The sequence below is a fragment of the Hippoglossus stenolepis genome, chromosome 9 (genome assembly GCF_022539355.2).
Source record: "Hippoglossus stenolepis isolate QCI-W04-F060 chromosome 9, HSTE1.2, whole genome shotgun sequence".
NCBI classification, from domain to species: Eukaryota; Metazoa; Chordata; class Actinopteri; order Pleuronectiformes; family Pleuronectidae; genus Hippoglossus; species Hippoglossus stenolepis.
Genome location: NC_061491.1, coordinates 23,915,569 through 23,932,461, shown reverse-complemented (window position 1 = coordinate 23,932,461; position 16,893 = coordinate 23,915,569). Strand labels below are relative to the sequence as shown.

The window sequence follows — 16,893 nt, the reverse complement described above, 5'->3', positions numbered from 1 at the left end:
TACACACACACTCTGATTTGAAGGATGCAATGCTATCAACATCCACATGGTGGCAGCCTCCATGTGCATGTTTTTCCTCTTGGTATCTTTGCTTTTACCTTGCAGCTAAAAATGTTAAAACTTTAAAAACACATAGTTTTACTACATCAGTTTTTATAGTTGCTCATATAAGACTGATATTGATTAGTGCTGATGTGTGTGTGCTGTAAATTACTTTTGAAGAATCCAAACTTTACTTTCCGTCTAATTAAACTCCATGCTGATTTTTTTATTATGATTTAGGCAAAATAAACAACTGTTTCTTTAATGTGATTGTGTTCAAACTAATCTGGTCATTCTGTCCAATCTCAATAATAATACATTAATGCAGAAAGAATAAACTAATTACTACTACTACCACTACTACTACTACTACTACTACTACTAATACTACTACTACTACTACTACTAATAATAATGTTATAAGCCTTTAACTCTCACCTTACAGTATGTTATGTAGTTTTTAAAAAGCAGCTATCAAACAGGATGTTTTTTTTTTTACATGTAGAGACTCTATATGAACAGCAGGTGGCGACATGGAGCTGCACTCCTCCTAACACCAACCATAGAAGAAGAGCACTGCTAGGCTAGCTACCAAGCTAGCAGCTGTAAATCTCACGTTTGCTCCGACGGGAACTCGAACATGCTTCTCCAGACGGCCCGACCGTGGCTGCTCCGCTGCAGGACTCTGCCTCGGTCTCCGTCCAGACCGTACTATGCGGAGAAAGTGGCTCGACTCGGCTCGGAGCCGGACAAACACTCCTCTGTTTACCAGGTAGGTTAGCCCGCAGCTAACGGTAGCTACAGCCAGACTGTCACATTGAGAAATGCACTTGGTGCTACTATCAGTGTTGGAGCTGTCCAGCCGGGTGACGTCACACCTGAGAGACGCCGTGTTGTCGCGTTAATGTCTAATAATAATGTTTTATTTTTTATATATTTCAGCAGAAGCTAAGTTAAGCTAGTGTTCTGGCTGAAGAGGTCATTAGCTGTCATTGATGTCACTGTGCAGACATCTGTTCACTGCACAAGTCACAGCAGAATATATATAATACTCTGCTTATTTAGTCCTTTAACTCTACAAACTGTACTTATATGAACAATAACATGTGTTAAATGTGAAAAGTTAAGTAAGATTAATTCCAGAAGGGTTCACTGTTGCTTGTTTGTATCTTAGACCCCATTTGTATCCCATCACTATTCTTACACCTGAGATTTGAACTGGGACGATGCAGAACTGAAGTAACCTTGGAAATATACCACTTTAGTTTAATTTGCAACTTTTAACAATGAGTTGATGTTGTCTCCAGAGAATTGTCCCTTCTGTTTAACTGAAAAAAGCTCAAATGTGTGCAGGATTATTTAAACTTCATTCAAACACACGATCTCCTTTTTTTGTGTTGTTATTTTCACGAAAGAGTAAAAGTTGTAGAGCATGAACATCTCTTTGCTGTAGGGGTTGTATTGTTTCTTTTCCCTTCACAACATATACAACTTTCCTTAGGGAGTCCAAATGTTTGCAAACAGCTGTGTAAACACAGGACATCCTCAGTGTGGGTATAATTATAAGAGTGACATCCAGCAGGCAGGGCTGTGGTTCTCAGTAAACGGAACATCTGCACGAGCATATTAACTGTGTAAATAATGTTAAAAACGCAGTTTATATTAGGCAAAAACAAAACCACCACATGATGTTCAACTGTAATCTTACAAAAAGAAATGTCTAGATTAGAACTAGATTAAAACATAGCAAGAGTTGAGGCCAAGACGGGAGTAAATACAAATTAGGGTTTGCCTTGGAGTGTTAGGTTGAAGTTATAATTTAATCATTTTAACCATCAGCAATTTAACTATTGGTACATTATGTCCACATTTACCCTCCATCAACTAATTCACCCTCACTGATGCAACACCACAACAGGCCACTGGATGTCACTGCAGACTCACTCCCTGAATGTTTGCACTTGTTTAAAAAATGCACAAACATTGGCTCTGAAGAGATTGTGTCTCACATTACATCATTTTTACTCCAGCTGTGTTCCTGACCTTTTTAAATTTGGTCTTGATTTGAATGCAGTTAGATGACAGAGTGTCGATTATTTCAATTGAACCACAAGCCGACCTTCACAATCTAATTGGTTCCATAATCATAACCTTTCCTATTTTCCAATGGGAAAACAAGGCAGAAGATGGTTGAGTGCTATAACAAGGTAACAGGTTAATTTTGGTGAAAGGCGTTGGTCTTATTTGTCATGTTCTTTCTGATTCTGGAGGCTGAGGAGGTGCTAAACGACTTAGTTTGTATTCAGAGCTGATTTTGTTTGAATAAATAGTTAATTATGTGTTTCTGTCATTAATGATTAATCTATAATGTATATATATATATATATATAAAGTGCTTTACATGATACTCACCGTTTTGTTGACCAAAGCAAAGTTGTGGTAATATGTCTGCTTCAAATTGTCATCCGCAGAAATTATATAACATGACAAGTAAATTTATCATCTATATGCTCTTTTTGTTTTACAGGAGAATTATGAACGAATGCAGGTTCTTGTCGACGAGCTGAAAAGCCGGACAGAGAAGATTAAATTGGGTAAGTGTGAGCAAGTGTGTCAGTTGTACCCTCTGTTCTAGTTAAACTGCTCCATATGTCCCTGAGTAGATATTTTGGATTTAAGGGTCTGTTCCCAAATGTGAATAAATACAATAGAAAGGTAAAAGCTGTACGTTTTTAGACTGTGTGGACTCATTGTCAGTGACATTTTAGTTTACAGTATATGTCTCCATATTGTTAATGAATCTAATGTCGGGTGTATTACATAATATCATTGTACATTTCAAGACAGTTGATGCAGTTGTATGCAAAGTTGTGTATATATACAAAATGTTTATAGTGCAGGGGGTAGGGTATGTTTGTTTTTTGGGTTAGGATCTACGATTGGACTCATGTTTACTTGTTGAAAACCAACATTGGATTATTGTAAGTGTTGCTAAATTATTTTTTTTATTGATTCAGGCGGAGGAGAAAAAGCCAGAAAGCTTCACACGTCTCGTGGGAAACTTCTGCCCAGAGAGCGTGTAGACAGACTCCTGGATCCAGGGTAATGTACCAACTCCCATCTTCAGTTGTGATAGATTCAAAATTCATATCGAGCAACTTGATTCATAAAACTGTAATGAAATGTGCAAATTGGCAGAAAATGTATTAACACTGAATTAACCACATTTTACAAATCTAAACTAAATGAGATGTGGGTCAAAAGTGAGTTTATAGTAGTTTATCAGTAAAACTAAGTGACTCTGAGTTTCTGACTGAACATGCACCTCTGGCCAATCACAGCACTGTATTGGTTGGGAGACATTAATGATGAAGAGGGGTTTTGAAACATCCTCCTCCCCAGATACATGCAGAGGGTCTCTCTCCACTGAGCCAGCCTTCTGAATCTGAATGTGTTGCTGTCAGCTGTTTGAACCAGCAGGTATCACATGATGTTTTGTTTTTTTCCTTGCAGGACCCCCTTCTTGGAATTCTCTCAGTTTGCAGCAAATGAGCTGTACGGAAAAGAGGAAGTCCCAGCAGGCGGTATAATTACCGGGATTGGACGTGTGTCGGGGTACGCTTAATGACCTCCTTTTGCATGTATCGGCTAATTTGTAGTCGTGTAATTATTCACACATTACAGACAGTGTATGTGCGAGGCTATTATGAAAACAGCACCAGAGGAAAAAGTCTCTCCTGTCCAATTCTCTCAGTGCGAGATCCTGAATACGAAAACCAAAATTTAGATTAGAGCAAATTCTTCTGCTAACACTGAATAGAAAATTTAATTGGATTTTCTCTTTGCCTCTGAATACAGAAAAAAGATCCTGAACTTGCTGCAAAATATTCAAACTTATGATAATTAAGCTTTTTTTGTATCGTTTTAATGGATTTTCACTTTCGTTCTCCCAGTGCACTAAAGCATTTCAGTGGATTTATTAAATTTTTCTATTTTTCATAGGGTGGAATGTGTTATTGTTGCAAATGATGCCACAGTCAAAGGAGGAACGTATTATCCAATCACCGTGAAGAAGCATCTCCGTGCACAAGAAATAGCTCAACAGAACCACCTGCCATGCATCTACTTAGGTGAGTATTTCTGTATTTGTAAGGGTTTCTTAAAAATAGTTTTTCACTTCCGCAACCACAATTAAACGTATAAATAAGAAGGTCATGCTAGAAATAAAGAGAATATGTTTTGTTGTCAGTGTGGACTTAAAGCAACACTATGCAACTTCCTTAACCCTAAAATAGCAGCTTCAGAATGAGTTTGATTGAACTCAGACTTAAAGGAGAATGTTTCATTCCCAATCCTCAACCTTCTCCTGTGAGAAGTGTGTAACTGACCAACATTCCCAGCTTCAACTGTCAGAACCAGGTCCAGTAAATTGAAGAGTAATGCTGAACTGTAGCTGTTAATCTTAATCTGCAGATCTTAATGACTTAAAAGTTTTTAAAAACCAGCGTTTATCTCCAATATTCAACAGGGAAACTTTAAAAATGTCAATCCTCCTAAACCGAGTTTGGATTTGTTATAGCGGCTGCTCTCCTGGTTAAAGAAGCCGAGGATCATGGGTAATAAACAGTTTTGATGCAGTTCTACGGAGGCAGAGCTCCACTCTACACATTTATACACTTTGTTTTTTTATCTACATGAAAACCACTTTATCACTCAACAAAATAAATCCCCATGTGTGGCTGCAGATGGCGCTGCTGCTTAGTTAAAGTTACACAGTGTTGCTTTAAGACATCCCAGAAGGACCTGGTTGTGAGTTGCAGGCTGTAGTTCATATAACAGAAGATAAAGTGGCTGTAATATAGGAGCTAGATGTTAATAATCTATTAGTTCTTAAAACATCCTGTGTTCTTGTTTCCTTCAGTGGATTCCGGAGGAGCCAACCTGCCCAGACAGGCCGACGTCTTTCCTGACAGAGACCATTTTGGACGCATCTTCTACAACCAGGCCAGGCTGTCTTCAGAGGGAATAGCACAGGTGACCCTCAAGTTCTCTTCGTATTTCACAAGTTATTCACATAACACAAGGAGATTTAAACGTCTTGTCTCCTCTCGTTCACTGTTATTATCTTGGATTGCATATTTTTCGTGCTTTTCAAAAATCTTGCCTCTATTCTTGCCAAAAACAACTTGACTCATATTTCATTTCTTTGAAAGTTGAAAAGCATGTCTGAAAAAGTCAGTCAGGCAGCAGATATTGTAAATCTGCACCGTTGCTGCTCATTCATCTTCTCTTTGTGTGTAGGCAACTAAAATCCATCTTACTTTTGATTTTTGGTTTTGAAGAGACATCCGTCTTTTTTAGAAACAAAACAAAAACAAGTCCGACCGGGTGAGAGCTGAGGAATGCAGTGGCTCTCCAATTCACCCAGGAGTGAGAATCACAGCAGCATATATTCGTTTAACTTCAACTAATGGGGTTCCCATTAATTCATCCAAATTCTGTCTACCACATTGGGAATTTAACATCCCAGTTGCAAGCTGGTAATTGCATTGATAATTCAAAACTCCATTGAAAGGATCAAAATAATGATATTTGCAGAGTAAATGGATTTCATATGTTATTTCACCGGTATTGTATTAATTTTGTGTCAGAGTTTTCACATCTGTTCACATTCTTAATATTGTACATGTTTTGTAACTAGATTTTATTTATGATTTGTCGTTGCTCCTTCAGATTGCTGTTGTGATGGGCTCCTGCACGGCTGGAGGAGCTTACGTACCAGCGATGGCAGATGAAAGCATCATTGTGCAGAAGCAAGGGACTATCTTCCTCGGAGGACCTCCACTGGTTTGCACATTTTTACATCCAAGTTAACTGTTTAGAGGGAGAGGCTGAGATTTATAGATAGATTAACCAAACTTATTGTCAGTTAATGGTTAAATGGAAGAACATTCCTAGTTGGGACAAAAATTCCCATTGTCAAGTTTTCCTGTTTTCCTCATGTGATGCTGCTGTGGTCGGGATAAGAAACCTATATGTTCCCTGCCCATGACCTATAATCATTTATTTAATTATCAATAAATAACGTTTCATTGAGAATCTCCCTTTCATTTTTCACAGGTCAAAGCTGCCACTGGAGAAGAAGTTTCTGCCGAGGATCTTGGCGGCGCCGATCTCCATTGCAAGTATGAAATTAACAGTATTTTACAGATGTGTGGAATTTGGGGTTTGTTTTTAAGAAACGTTTATCATATGAAATATTAATTAGGCCGAGTGTGAGTGTGACTCCAGCCTGAACCCTCCACTCCTTTTGTAAAAGATCTTCTTTTTTATAATTCTTTTACAAATTTTGAAAAGTCTCAGTTAGGATTTGATTTTCACTTTACATAGATCTCAGTATTTCTCAATTATTTCATCGCACAATAAAATAGTTACTGGTTTATATTTATTCAATTTCTCATTAAATACGATAGTTGTGCTCTTGCTCCCATCAGTGTCGTCATCCTAAGTATTGATGTTTGTGCTGTAATAATTTCCCGGTGATTGATCAGTTGTGTATTTTCCAGGAAATCCGGTGTGACCGATCACTACGCTTTAGACGATAATCACGCGCTTCATTTGGCAAGAAAGGCGGTGCGGAACCTCAACTACAGGAAAAATATCGAGGTCAGTCCAAAAGAATAACTATAGATATTTAATAATTTATCGTGCTCTCAAGTCTGTGCTTCCTGTTGACACAGAGCCTGTCTGATGTTTTTCAGGTCACCACAGAACCCGTTGAGGCTCCTCTGTACCCGGCAGATGAACTCTATGGCATAGTTGGAGCAAACTTGAAACGCAACTTTGATGTCAGAGAGGTAGACGTCCACTTTAAGTTACATTTTCTTAGAAGAGGAAAGGTTGTAGAGGCTGCACGTCAAGAAAATGTGCCGTAACATTTCCTTTAGTCGTTTGAACAATGGCAATACTTGAATCTAGACATTTTTGAATTATCAAACACTTGATAATCTACTACAAAGGATTTAATCATAGCACTACATAATCATTTAAACATAATTCCTGAGCTCCACTCAAATCTGTCGTTGTGGTTACACGTCCTTAAAAAGTCTTAAAATGTCTATTTTACGAACAAAAGGCCTTTTAAAGTATTAAACTATTTTAAATTCAGCTTATACAGATCTTAATTATTTTAGGCATATCGCTGCCAAAGATTACTGCAAAACTTTCTCTAATCAGCCAGACCAAAGAGGAAGAATTACTAGTTCCAGGATGTGCTGCATCCTCAGTCTGTTTCTGTTTAAGTTTTTGCATTAAGTTAATGCTTTTCAAATGCAACTTTAATGAAAAGGGGCTTGAGAATGACGAGTACTTGTGGCGGGTCAATCCAGAGCCTGGAGGAGCTCTTGAAGCAAACTGCACTGTGTGTTTAAAGTTTTTCAGTCTTGGGACATTTGGGGTCAAAGCAGTTGAGTCTGATCAGCATGTTTACTTGGAACAAGTACTTTTCAATTAAGTGTGTATTGCCATCACAAGTTTTGCCTTTTTAATTAGGCATTAAACGTGTCTTAAGAAGCCCTAAATTTACGTTCTTTATAGCTATAGACACCCTGTTAGTTCAATGTGTGATTTGCCATTAATTAAATTGATTTTGTCATAATATTACCATCAGAAAACAAGATTCATAGAGCACAGACTCAGGCTTTATAAATAATAGGAGTAAACCTGTCTTTCACAGGTCCAGAATTCACTTCAAACACTACTTAGCTGTCAGCTCCCTCTATCGGGAGTGAAGTCGATAATGGACGACTGGCATCAATCATGTGTTTCTGCTCTCTCCGGCCGCTGCTTGCCAGATGATCTCATTTGGTTTAAAGCCTGTGTCTTTGATTCGATTCTTGATGTAGATCCAGGAGCAAGAATTACTGCTAACCCTCAGGAGGTCAAAGTGTGGAACAGCATTGACGGTGCATTTAGTTTGCAAACTCAACTGAGTGCTTCCCTCTTTACAGGAGTTCCACTGTAATCGCCTTTTCAACAAGGGAAGCCCTTAAATCACTGAAGTCAAAACACTTCAGTAAAAGTGTCAGTGGAAACAAATTTAATAAATGCATCCGTCTAATAATATATTATAGTCATACCTCAGTAGGAAGGAATGGATTTGCCATAAGTTTAACCACATACAGGTGTCAGAATAATGTCAGTACATACATATAAAAGAAAGAAAATAACATTTTTGTTACAGGTCTTTCTTTTGGCTTTTCTAACTTTTATAGTATTTGTGTGCAGGTCATTGCCAGAGTTGTAGACGGCAGCAAATTTGATGAGTTCAAGACTTTCTACGGAGACACACTTGTTACAGGTAACGCAAAAATAATTTTCTTTAAACTTTTCTTCAACATAGAGAAATATGGTTTATTTTGTTCTCTAGAATCTGGAATTTGACTCAAATATTTCCGCAGGATTTTCAAGAATATTTGGTTACCCGGTCGGAATCATTGGAAACAACGGAGTCTTGTTTTCAGAATCTGCAAAAAAGGTAAATATTGTTAAGGTATAAACAGAAGCTCCTCGGTGGTGGTGGTAATAAATATAGATTTCTAAGATTTATTTGACAATGTCTTCAAAGCTTTGTTATAACCTTAATACTGCATCTCGCTTATAACACAAAGTTAAATTTGTACAGCAGCAATCATAAGATTTCATTAATAGAAATGAGATCTGCAAACAAGGAAAAACGTGTAAATCGTAATAAGTCGCATGACGATGTTGAGTTTTCAGAATATTAAACATTGTGCTGGTTCGTGCCTCTGAAATGTTAATAGTGAGGTGATTCAGATGAAATTCTCCTCAGGGATTTGCTGATTATCAATATTTCTCTCGTGAGGGAGCTTTAGTGTTGGTAGCTGGTTCGTTGTGACCCTCCACAGTCAAGGCGACGAGTTCCTCTCGTACAATAAGCTCTCAAATTGCACTTGTGTGGAACATCTCCTGAGCACGCTGATGAATGGCATTGTAATAACATCGCATTTAGAGACCACGGACGAGGCACAATCATAATTTTCATTTAATATAAATCACTTAATTTGCAAGCCAATCTGCCGTGACCAGACCTGAACTTTACACAGCCTCAGGAAAGATGAGGAGCTGGATTTGTGATTATAGACTAATAAGTTTTTCAAACACATCTTGAATTAGATTACAAGCTGGCGGGGGGAAAAAAAGGGTTTCTTTGATTTATTTCTGTGAGGTCTCAATATGATGGCATGAACGCCGGTTATCTCATCATGCAATTACTGTCGAGAGAGACGGACTCCGTGCTTCAGACGTGGAACAGACGAGCTCAGCGAGCACGTCCAAGAAAAATCAATTCCGCACCTGCATTCTCAGACACGCTGTCATTACTTAAGACATGCCGGGCTTCTGTTATGCTAACTGTAAGATTTAAAAAAGCTTTTCCCCCAGTATTTGTGTTGGTGAAAGGGAGAGGTAGCAGAAAAAAGATTAGATTTGTGTTGTTGTGCACACATCAGGGAGCCAGCTGATGGATCATTTCTCACCAAGTGACAGTTTCTAATGGGCAGCCGTCTCCCACATTGTCTCCTACCTCTGTTTACACTTTGCGATGCGAGGCAGGCTGCACCGCCGAAAGAAAGCCAGCAGAGGTAAATGCCAAAATAAAGAAAACAGCCGAGTAATTCAGCGATACAAAGTGTATGTAAATGAGGTGTCTCCGCACAGTGCACAGTCCTTTGTGCCTGCTTGCCTTCGCAACAGCTCCTGGCAGCTCTGTGTTGTGCCGAGTGAAAAGCCATTCAGCTCCTTCGTTTCAAAGTAAAGTCTGGCAAATACAAAGCCAGACGACGTCCCCTCTCAGCCTGATAACTTTCTGTCCTGCCTGGTCAGGAGGATGATGATCAAGGTGAGGCCGACTGATCACAGGGCAAACACTGGGCACTGAGCACGAAGCAGCTGAAGTCGATTCTTAAGCCCCATTTGTTGTGGATATAAAGTAAACTGGTCACTTGAGGGATTTAAGAGCATCACTGTGGTCACCGGTTTGCTGTTTTAGAAATCAAAATATCCACAATTAACCAAGATAGTTTGGTTTCAGTGTGCATTTTATCTCTGGTTCCTCAAGCACTTCTGTATATATTCTTCTTACATATTTATTCTACATATTTACACTGGTTTCTTTAGGGAGTTCAGTTTTTGTGATTCCTGGAGATATGAAGAAAAATAAATCATTACTACGCCATCATTGTCTTTCAAGGTAGTCATTATAAATGTAAAATTTGTTTTCCTTTTCAGGGGACGCATTTCATCGAGTTGTGTTGCCAACGAAACATTCCACTCATTTTTCTGCAAAACATAACAGGTCAGTGGGAGTTCACACTGTCTGATGTTTGAAGAGCACTGACATGTGATAGAATATGATATTAACAGAGAGTGCAACAGTGAAACCACCTTTTAAATTCACTGGATCCAGATTTTTACTTGGATCTGCACCAAGTTTCACACACTCATAGATATCAGTCCTCATCAAGATCCATCAATTATTCCCTGAGAAATAGACAATCTTGAAAAGCACTTTATCTCACAATGTAAAAGATAGAGATCTGCTAGATAACAGACAAACAAAACAAAATCCTACCCTTCTTGCCGGAGGTGATTGTTATCTAAGGGGTTAAATAACTGAGGAATAATCTGTCAGTATTGTGGTTTTTAATGGGTTCTGATGCACCTAATGAACCTTGCATGTAATGTAATACAATGCTGGGTATCATCATCAGTTCGTGTGGCATGGTGTACAAATCTTTATCAGCAATCTCTCAGTTTTACTTGTTCCTCATTAAAGATTTATTTTTAACACACTCAGGTTTTTTCTCCCTGGAGATAACAACAAACACACACACACTGGCAAAGTCAACACGGCTCTTTATTTGCAATCTCTGTCTGCTGCCTCTCAGGGTTCATGGTGGGTAGAGAGTATGAAGCAGGAGGCATCGCCAAGGATGGAGCCAAGATGGTAACCGCAGTCGCCTGTGCCAATGTACCCAAGATTACCGTTATCGTTGGAGGATCCTACGGTGCAGGAAACTACGGCATGTGTGGCAGAGCCTACAGGTATGAAAAGGTTAATGTGTGGTCTGTGACAGCACCAGGAACCATGAAAGAAAAACAACAGCCTTGCCAACGACCATTAGTTGTGTCTAGATTGTTTGTGAATAACTGGAGTGTAAAACCACACTGTGATTGCTGATTGTGTAATAATATGCATCAGGTACCTTTTGTGTTTTTACATCTGGGTGCAAGTGACCTTTTCGTAGCAGCAGGAAAAGAGACTTTCGGTGTAAAAATGCATGTTTCATAGTAAATTCATTTGAATTCTGTCAAGATTCTCAGTCCTCAAGGTGATTGTTATCTGAGAAGAGTTGAATCAAGGGGGAATTCGTTTGGTTAGAGATGCTTGAGGATGTTTCATCTCATTCGAGAGGTTCTTGAGGCCAGAAACTGAAGAACTGAAACCTTTATTCAATTCATCTTCTATATTAATTTCAACCTACACTCACCACTACCCCATACTTATTAGAATGTCCCTTTCATTATTATTACTTCTATAAAAATTAACAATGAGGAGATGGTACAACACCAAGACTCCTGATAAAACAACAGCGGTGCAGAGGTGTTTCTGGAATTTGTACTTTCAAACTTGTAATTGTGCAATTCTGCCCAGTTCCCTCTACATCCACTCAGCATCCCACAATGCATTTGTACTCTCCACGAACTGCAAACAAACTTTTAATGTGTATTATCAATGGATCTGAATCTGAATGCACCCACATTTCTTTGCAAAGTATATGGTAGTAAAATTACATATTGTGTGAATAGTTTAGATTCAAGCTGTTTGTTAAATTGGAAGATTGAATTTTCCCACCTGTCTCAGTCTGTTCCCTCAATTTAAATGTGTTTAGAATCTTCTGAAACAAATTTTGAAACGAGCACAGATGAAAACTTTTATTCGTACTTACCTTTAGTTGGACTTTCCTGAATTCTTAAAGGAAACCGGATCCCTAATCAGTTCAGGTGTTTGTCATCATTTGGTGTCAGACCTCCATTTGTACAGATTCATTTTTGAGTTGTTATTAGCAGAGCACGGCCGAATTATCATTTGACCTTTCACAGACAGACAGGTAGCTGTGTTTATGTTTGCTGATAGGACAAATGTTATCTTACTGAATAAACAATGTAGAAAAGATGTTTGTATTTAGTTATTTATAATAAAGTTCACCGTTAAACAATAAAATATAATTTACATTTCTCCGTAATGGTTTGATAACAACATCTTTGACATTGCCAATTTTTTCTAATTATATGACGTATAAGCTGACATTTTGGGCATTGTCCCCCAAAAAACCCATATCGGTCAGGCTCTACTAATTGTTTGTAATGTATCTGTCTATTCTGGTCTAGAAAAGACAAGTAAATGAACTCTCTCTGTTTCTCCTCGCTCAGCCCTCGCTTCCTGTTCATGTGGCCAAATTCTCGTATCTCCGTTATGGGCGGTGAGCAGGCGGCCACCGTCCTCGCCACCATCACTAAGGATCAGAGGGCGCGCGAGGGAAAGGAGGTAATGGTTCCCATGAGTCAGCACGTCTGCACGTCACTGGAACAGCGTCAATTAGCTCTGGTGGTTTTCTGCTGCCAAAAGCATAAACATTATAAAAGACACTTTTCTTTCAGTAATGGTTTGACATGGCACTTAATACACGGATAATATTATATCAGTGGGATGTGTTACAGCGATGACTTACCCTGAATAGTGCAGCCATCAAAGGGATATAATTAAACCGTGGCAGGTATGCTGTTATGGGTGTATTAAGACTGCATTAATAGCGTCAGAATGACACCTCATATCGGGGCCCAATGGCAGGAGCTTCAATCAGAGGTTTGGATGGTTCAACAATATAAAGCATTAAAATGACGGAAAAGGTAGTAAAAAGTTATTATGTTTTTTTTATTAGCTAATTTTATTCCTGTTGTCTTGACAGAGGTTTTTGTAGAAGTTGTGAGTCGTACCATTCAAAACTAAATCATGAAATAAACACAACAATGTATGTCAGCTGAGCTTAATGTGATAACACAATCACAGTTAGAGCATCTTTGTCTCCTGTTATTTTACGTGTTCAGGAGTAAAACGGTAAAGTCAAGAGACGGATTTAAAACTGCACCATGGTTGTTGTATTAAACTGTCGAAATTCAACTGTGGGACATTTTCACTTATTGTTAGTCACTGTTATTAATTGATTAATTGGTCAAATTAACAGCAAATCAATCGACGATGAGAAAGATCTTCAGTTTCACTCAGTAAATCAGCTTTTTCACTAATCTTTGAAGCCGTAGTTTGTGCTGTTGTTGAACTGGGTTCCCATATAATAAAGTGTTTCTAATATTTGTTCACATCATTTATATCAATACTGGTCGACTAGAGGAACTGAGAAAAATACAGTATTGACTCAACACTTTCTGTTGAACTCAGTGGTTTCTGTCTTCAGTGTTCATTGTCGCCTTCCGTGACAAATGAATTTGCCCTGTGCTCTTCACGCAGCCTTTAAAAAAAATCCCATTTGAACAAGCTGCGTTTTAATGGATGTGATTGTAAAACTTTTTCTTTCATTCAGCGTCCTTCTGCAAACCAATCAGTTCCAATGTTTGACTGATTTCTTCACAGTTCACCGCCGAGCAAGAGGCCGCCATGAAGGAGCCGATAGTGCGGCGGTTCGAAGCGGAAGGCAGCCCGTACTTCTCCAGCGCCAGGTGAGATCCATCAGACTTCCTGTCTCAGTTCGGGTGAAATGAGACTCAGCTTTACACAATGGTGCCCAGGGAATATGTCCCATCTTCTGTGGAATGATAATATTGGGCAAACAGGGACCCAAAAAAAAGCCACCAGTATTTATTTCAAATTTATTTTTATATATGTCATGTGATCCTGCTTTTCCAAGAATGGAGAAACCACAAGAAAGGCTCTTCATGCATGAGGAGTGATGCTGTAATGTCTTTCAAGTGTGTTTCCTCTCCATCAGACATCCTGTTGTTTTGTTACAATGAGCCCTCTTTGTTTTTCATTAGGTCCTCTGGGTTGTTTTAATACTGTATGAGAGCAGAGCACATATCAGCTGATTTCTGAGTTCAAACTAGGACTTATATGTAATAAGCAGATTATATATTAGATGAACTGGGAAACGACATCAATTAGTTTAAAATATTTTATGTGGGCAACATAAAAACACAGAAGTTTCAAAACTTATAACACAGACTTGTGAGAAATGAGGTGAAATATAAAGAGAATAATCAGTATTCAAAAAGAAGATACAATTATAAAGACTTTAAATTGATTTTAAAGTCTGTTTGACAAGTTAAACTCTTTCACTAGCTGCAGTTTTTAAATTGAGGTTATTAATACATCAGTTGGAGGGATAATATAAACAGGAAATTAAGATTCAAATGTGTTTTGTAGAAGGGAAGTATGAAAATATATGTTCACATCACTGATCAGTAATAAATGACCCAATTAACGACCCTGACTGATAAAATGTGTGAATCAATAACACAATGGTTCATTGATCAATGACGCTTTTCTGGTTCAAGCTTCTCAAATGTGATGTTTAGCTTTTCAACATCTGTCATGATAATCGATCGATATATTTGGGTTTGGGGGATTGATTGGTCAATACTAGCAATTTGATGATGTCCCTTTGGACTCCGCTATGGAGCTTTTGATTATAAGATTTGCATATGATAAAATGAGGTTTAGAGCCATTAGTATGTTATAAGAAGCTCAGAATCTTGTGCCTGACAATAGGAAAGAGCTTTGATCTTAAATGATGGTAGAAAAGAGGATCAGGCTCGGCATCAAAGAGCAGATCTGGAAAAAGAATCAACCTCAAATTATTCAGGGAGAGGAACATAAGAATCTGTGACTGTTATGAAACGTGCACGGGTTCGACAGGCAGCATCAGGTGAGTGAGGTGAAATGTGTCATCTAACAAACTGATGCGTTTCTTTCCACAGGCTGTGGGATGACGGGATTATTGATCCAGCAGACACCCGTCTGGTGTTGGGTCTGAGTCTCAGCGCGGCGCTGAACGCACCAACGAAGAAGACGCGATTCGGAGTGTTCAGGATGTAGCGTGTGCAGGTGTAGACCTCGGATCTAACAGAGTCGTACTGTATTTATACTCGTTTTTGTAGGTTTAATCCTGATGTGTCACCAGATTAACAAAGATTGAAAGAACAACACTAAAAAACATCACCTGAGTGGAATCACACAACGTGGATGATTTGTCAGGTTGTGCCTTAACTGTTACTACACCAGTGTAAATGCAACTCTAGTTATTAAACTGTTTCCTTTAGTGGGCTGGATTGTTTTATTTTATCAAATTCTGTAAATGGAAAATAAAAAAATTTGAAAATCAGAATTTGTGTGCTGTTTTTTTTTATTCAGGAGCATAACAGCTTCTGAGCTGAGCTGAAAGAAGAGCATGAGAGAAAACAACGGTCATAAGGGGGCGCTGTTCAGCCATGAATATCTCAGTAGTTATAGCTCACTTTCAAACTTTAGATAACAAATAGTGGTGTTTTAATATTACAGATTGGAGGGGAATTCACACCCAAATAAAGATTTTTTTTTTAAATGTCCGAGCTCGGCACAGATATCTATAATGTGCACTTTTTCATTTTTGTTATTGTGCAAATGTTGTGTTGTGGCGAGCAGGAATAGGATGTGTTAACAGATAGCTGCTCCAGGCAGAGAGTGCTGTGTACCGAAGCTAAGCTACAGAGGGAGAGAGCTTAACTTTACCGGCTGGCCTCCCTCTTCCTTCCCTCCCTCTTTCTTCTGCAGTTTGCTGATTTACCTCAGTAACAGTAACATGTGGTGGTCCTCTGTTGGTTTAGGACATGTGATTTTACTCTGGCAACAATTTTTATTTTTCATTCATCCACTTTTCCGAGGCCAAGGATTAGATGCAGCAGTGGATTTAAAAACGCTAAACTGGAGGCGCTTCATGCTCCTCTGTGTATGACTGTGTGGCTGTTTACACCGAGGCTGTGGAGAGCAGAAATAACTCCTACCATGAAGTGTGTGTGTGTTTGTATGTGTCACACGCACACACAAACACAAACACACACATGCATACTCCACCACCTCCTACCAGCAATTTTTTTTTTTTAACTCGCCTGTTATATCTTCATCCTCTTTCCACTAAACCTCACTGTGGGAGGCATGAGCAAACAGCATGAACCACCTTTTTTAAAAAGTTTATTCAAATAAGCCAAACTTGCCAGAGATACTGAGACCTAATGATTCATAACAGTCGCTATGGATTTTTTTTCTTCCAAGATGTGTAAAAGATGCAAAGAAAGAGCAGGGGATTGTAGTATTTGAATCAATCTGTGGGAACCGTGATGATTTATCGTCTTCCTCAGTCTTTCTGTCTGTCAGAATCGATCAGATCCTGGCGGACTGCTCTTAATGACGGTAATAATGATTGGGTGGCTTCCAGGTCTGCTCTGACAGCAGGGCGAGGATGTCCTTTGGGTCCGTGGAGAATATCTAACGAGGTTTCCATCTGTTGTCGACTATTTTGGTTTTGAGGTTGTGCAACACTTCAAAACCTAGAGGTCCCAGCGTGCAGTGAATTAAAAGGCGATCGGGGCAGGTGGCCAGACACACACACAGATGTTCTCATTAACATCTACGTGCATCCAAACATAAAGAGGCTCCCAAACCCCCACAAAACCATGAATTTCACCTTAAAAGTGTGAAACCTCCAGGAGACCACAAGAATG

At 38.8% G+C, this 16,893-nt stretch overlaps 1 protein-coding gene across 1 annotated transcript; it reads left to right on the top strand.

Annotated features, from left to right (window-relative positions):
- Positions 1–585: 585 nt before the first annotated feature.
- On the top strand, positions 586–15,521 carry mccc2 (methylcrotonyl-CoA carboxylase subunit 2). Its single transcript, XM_047341407.1, has 17 exons — positions 586–814; positions 2,570–2,636; positions 3,060–3,144; positions 3,556–3,657; positions 4,045–4,172; positions 4,964–5,076; positions 5,776–5,889; positions 6,163–6,227; positions 6,609–6,708; positions 6,804–6,899; positions 8,329–8,401; positions 8,502–8,578; positions 10,351–10,417; positions 11,010–11,166; positions 12,556–12,670; positions 13,772–13,857; positions 15,115–15,521. The coding sequence occupies exons 1-17, from the start codon at positions 683–685 to the stop codon at positions 15,230–15,232; spliced, it is 1,695 nt and encodes a 564-aa protein (XP_047197363.1). The 5' UTR covers positions 586–682; the 3' UTR covers positions 15,233–15,521.
- The last annotated feature ends 1,372 nt before the right edge of the window (positions 15,522–16,893 follow it).

Bases quoted from the DNA above. Each gene is read 5' to 3' on its own strand.
- mccc2 (XM_047341407.1), top strand. From the start codon at position 683: ATGCTTCTCCAGACGGCCCGACCGTGGCTGCTCCGCTGCAGGACTCTG. The intron at 6,228-6,608 runs GTATGAAATTAA...TGTATTTTCCAG, and splicing joins GGCGCCGATCTCCATTGCAA to GAAATCCGGTGTGACCGATC. The intron at 6,900-8,328 runs GTAGACGTCCAC...ATTTGTGTGCAG, and splicing joins GCAACTTTGATGTCAGAGAG to GTCATTGCCAGAGTTGTAGA.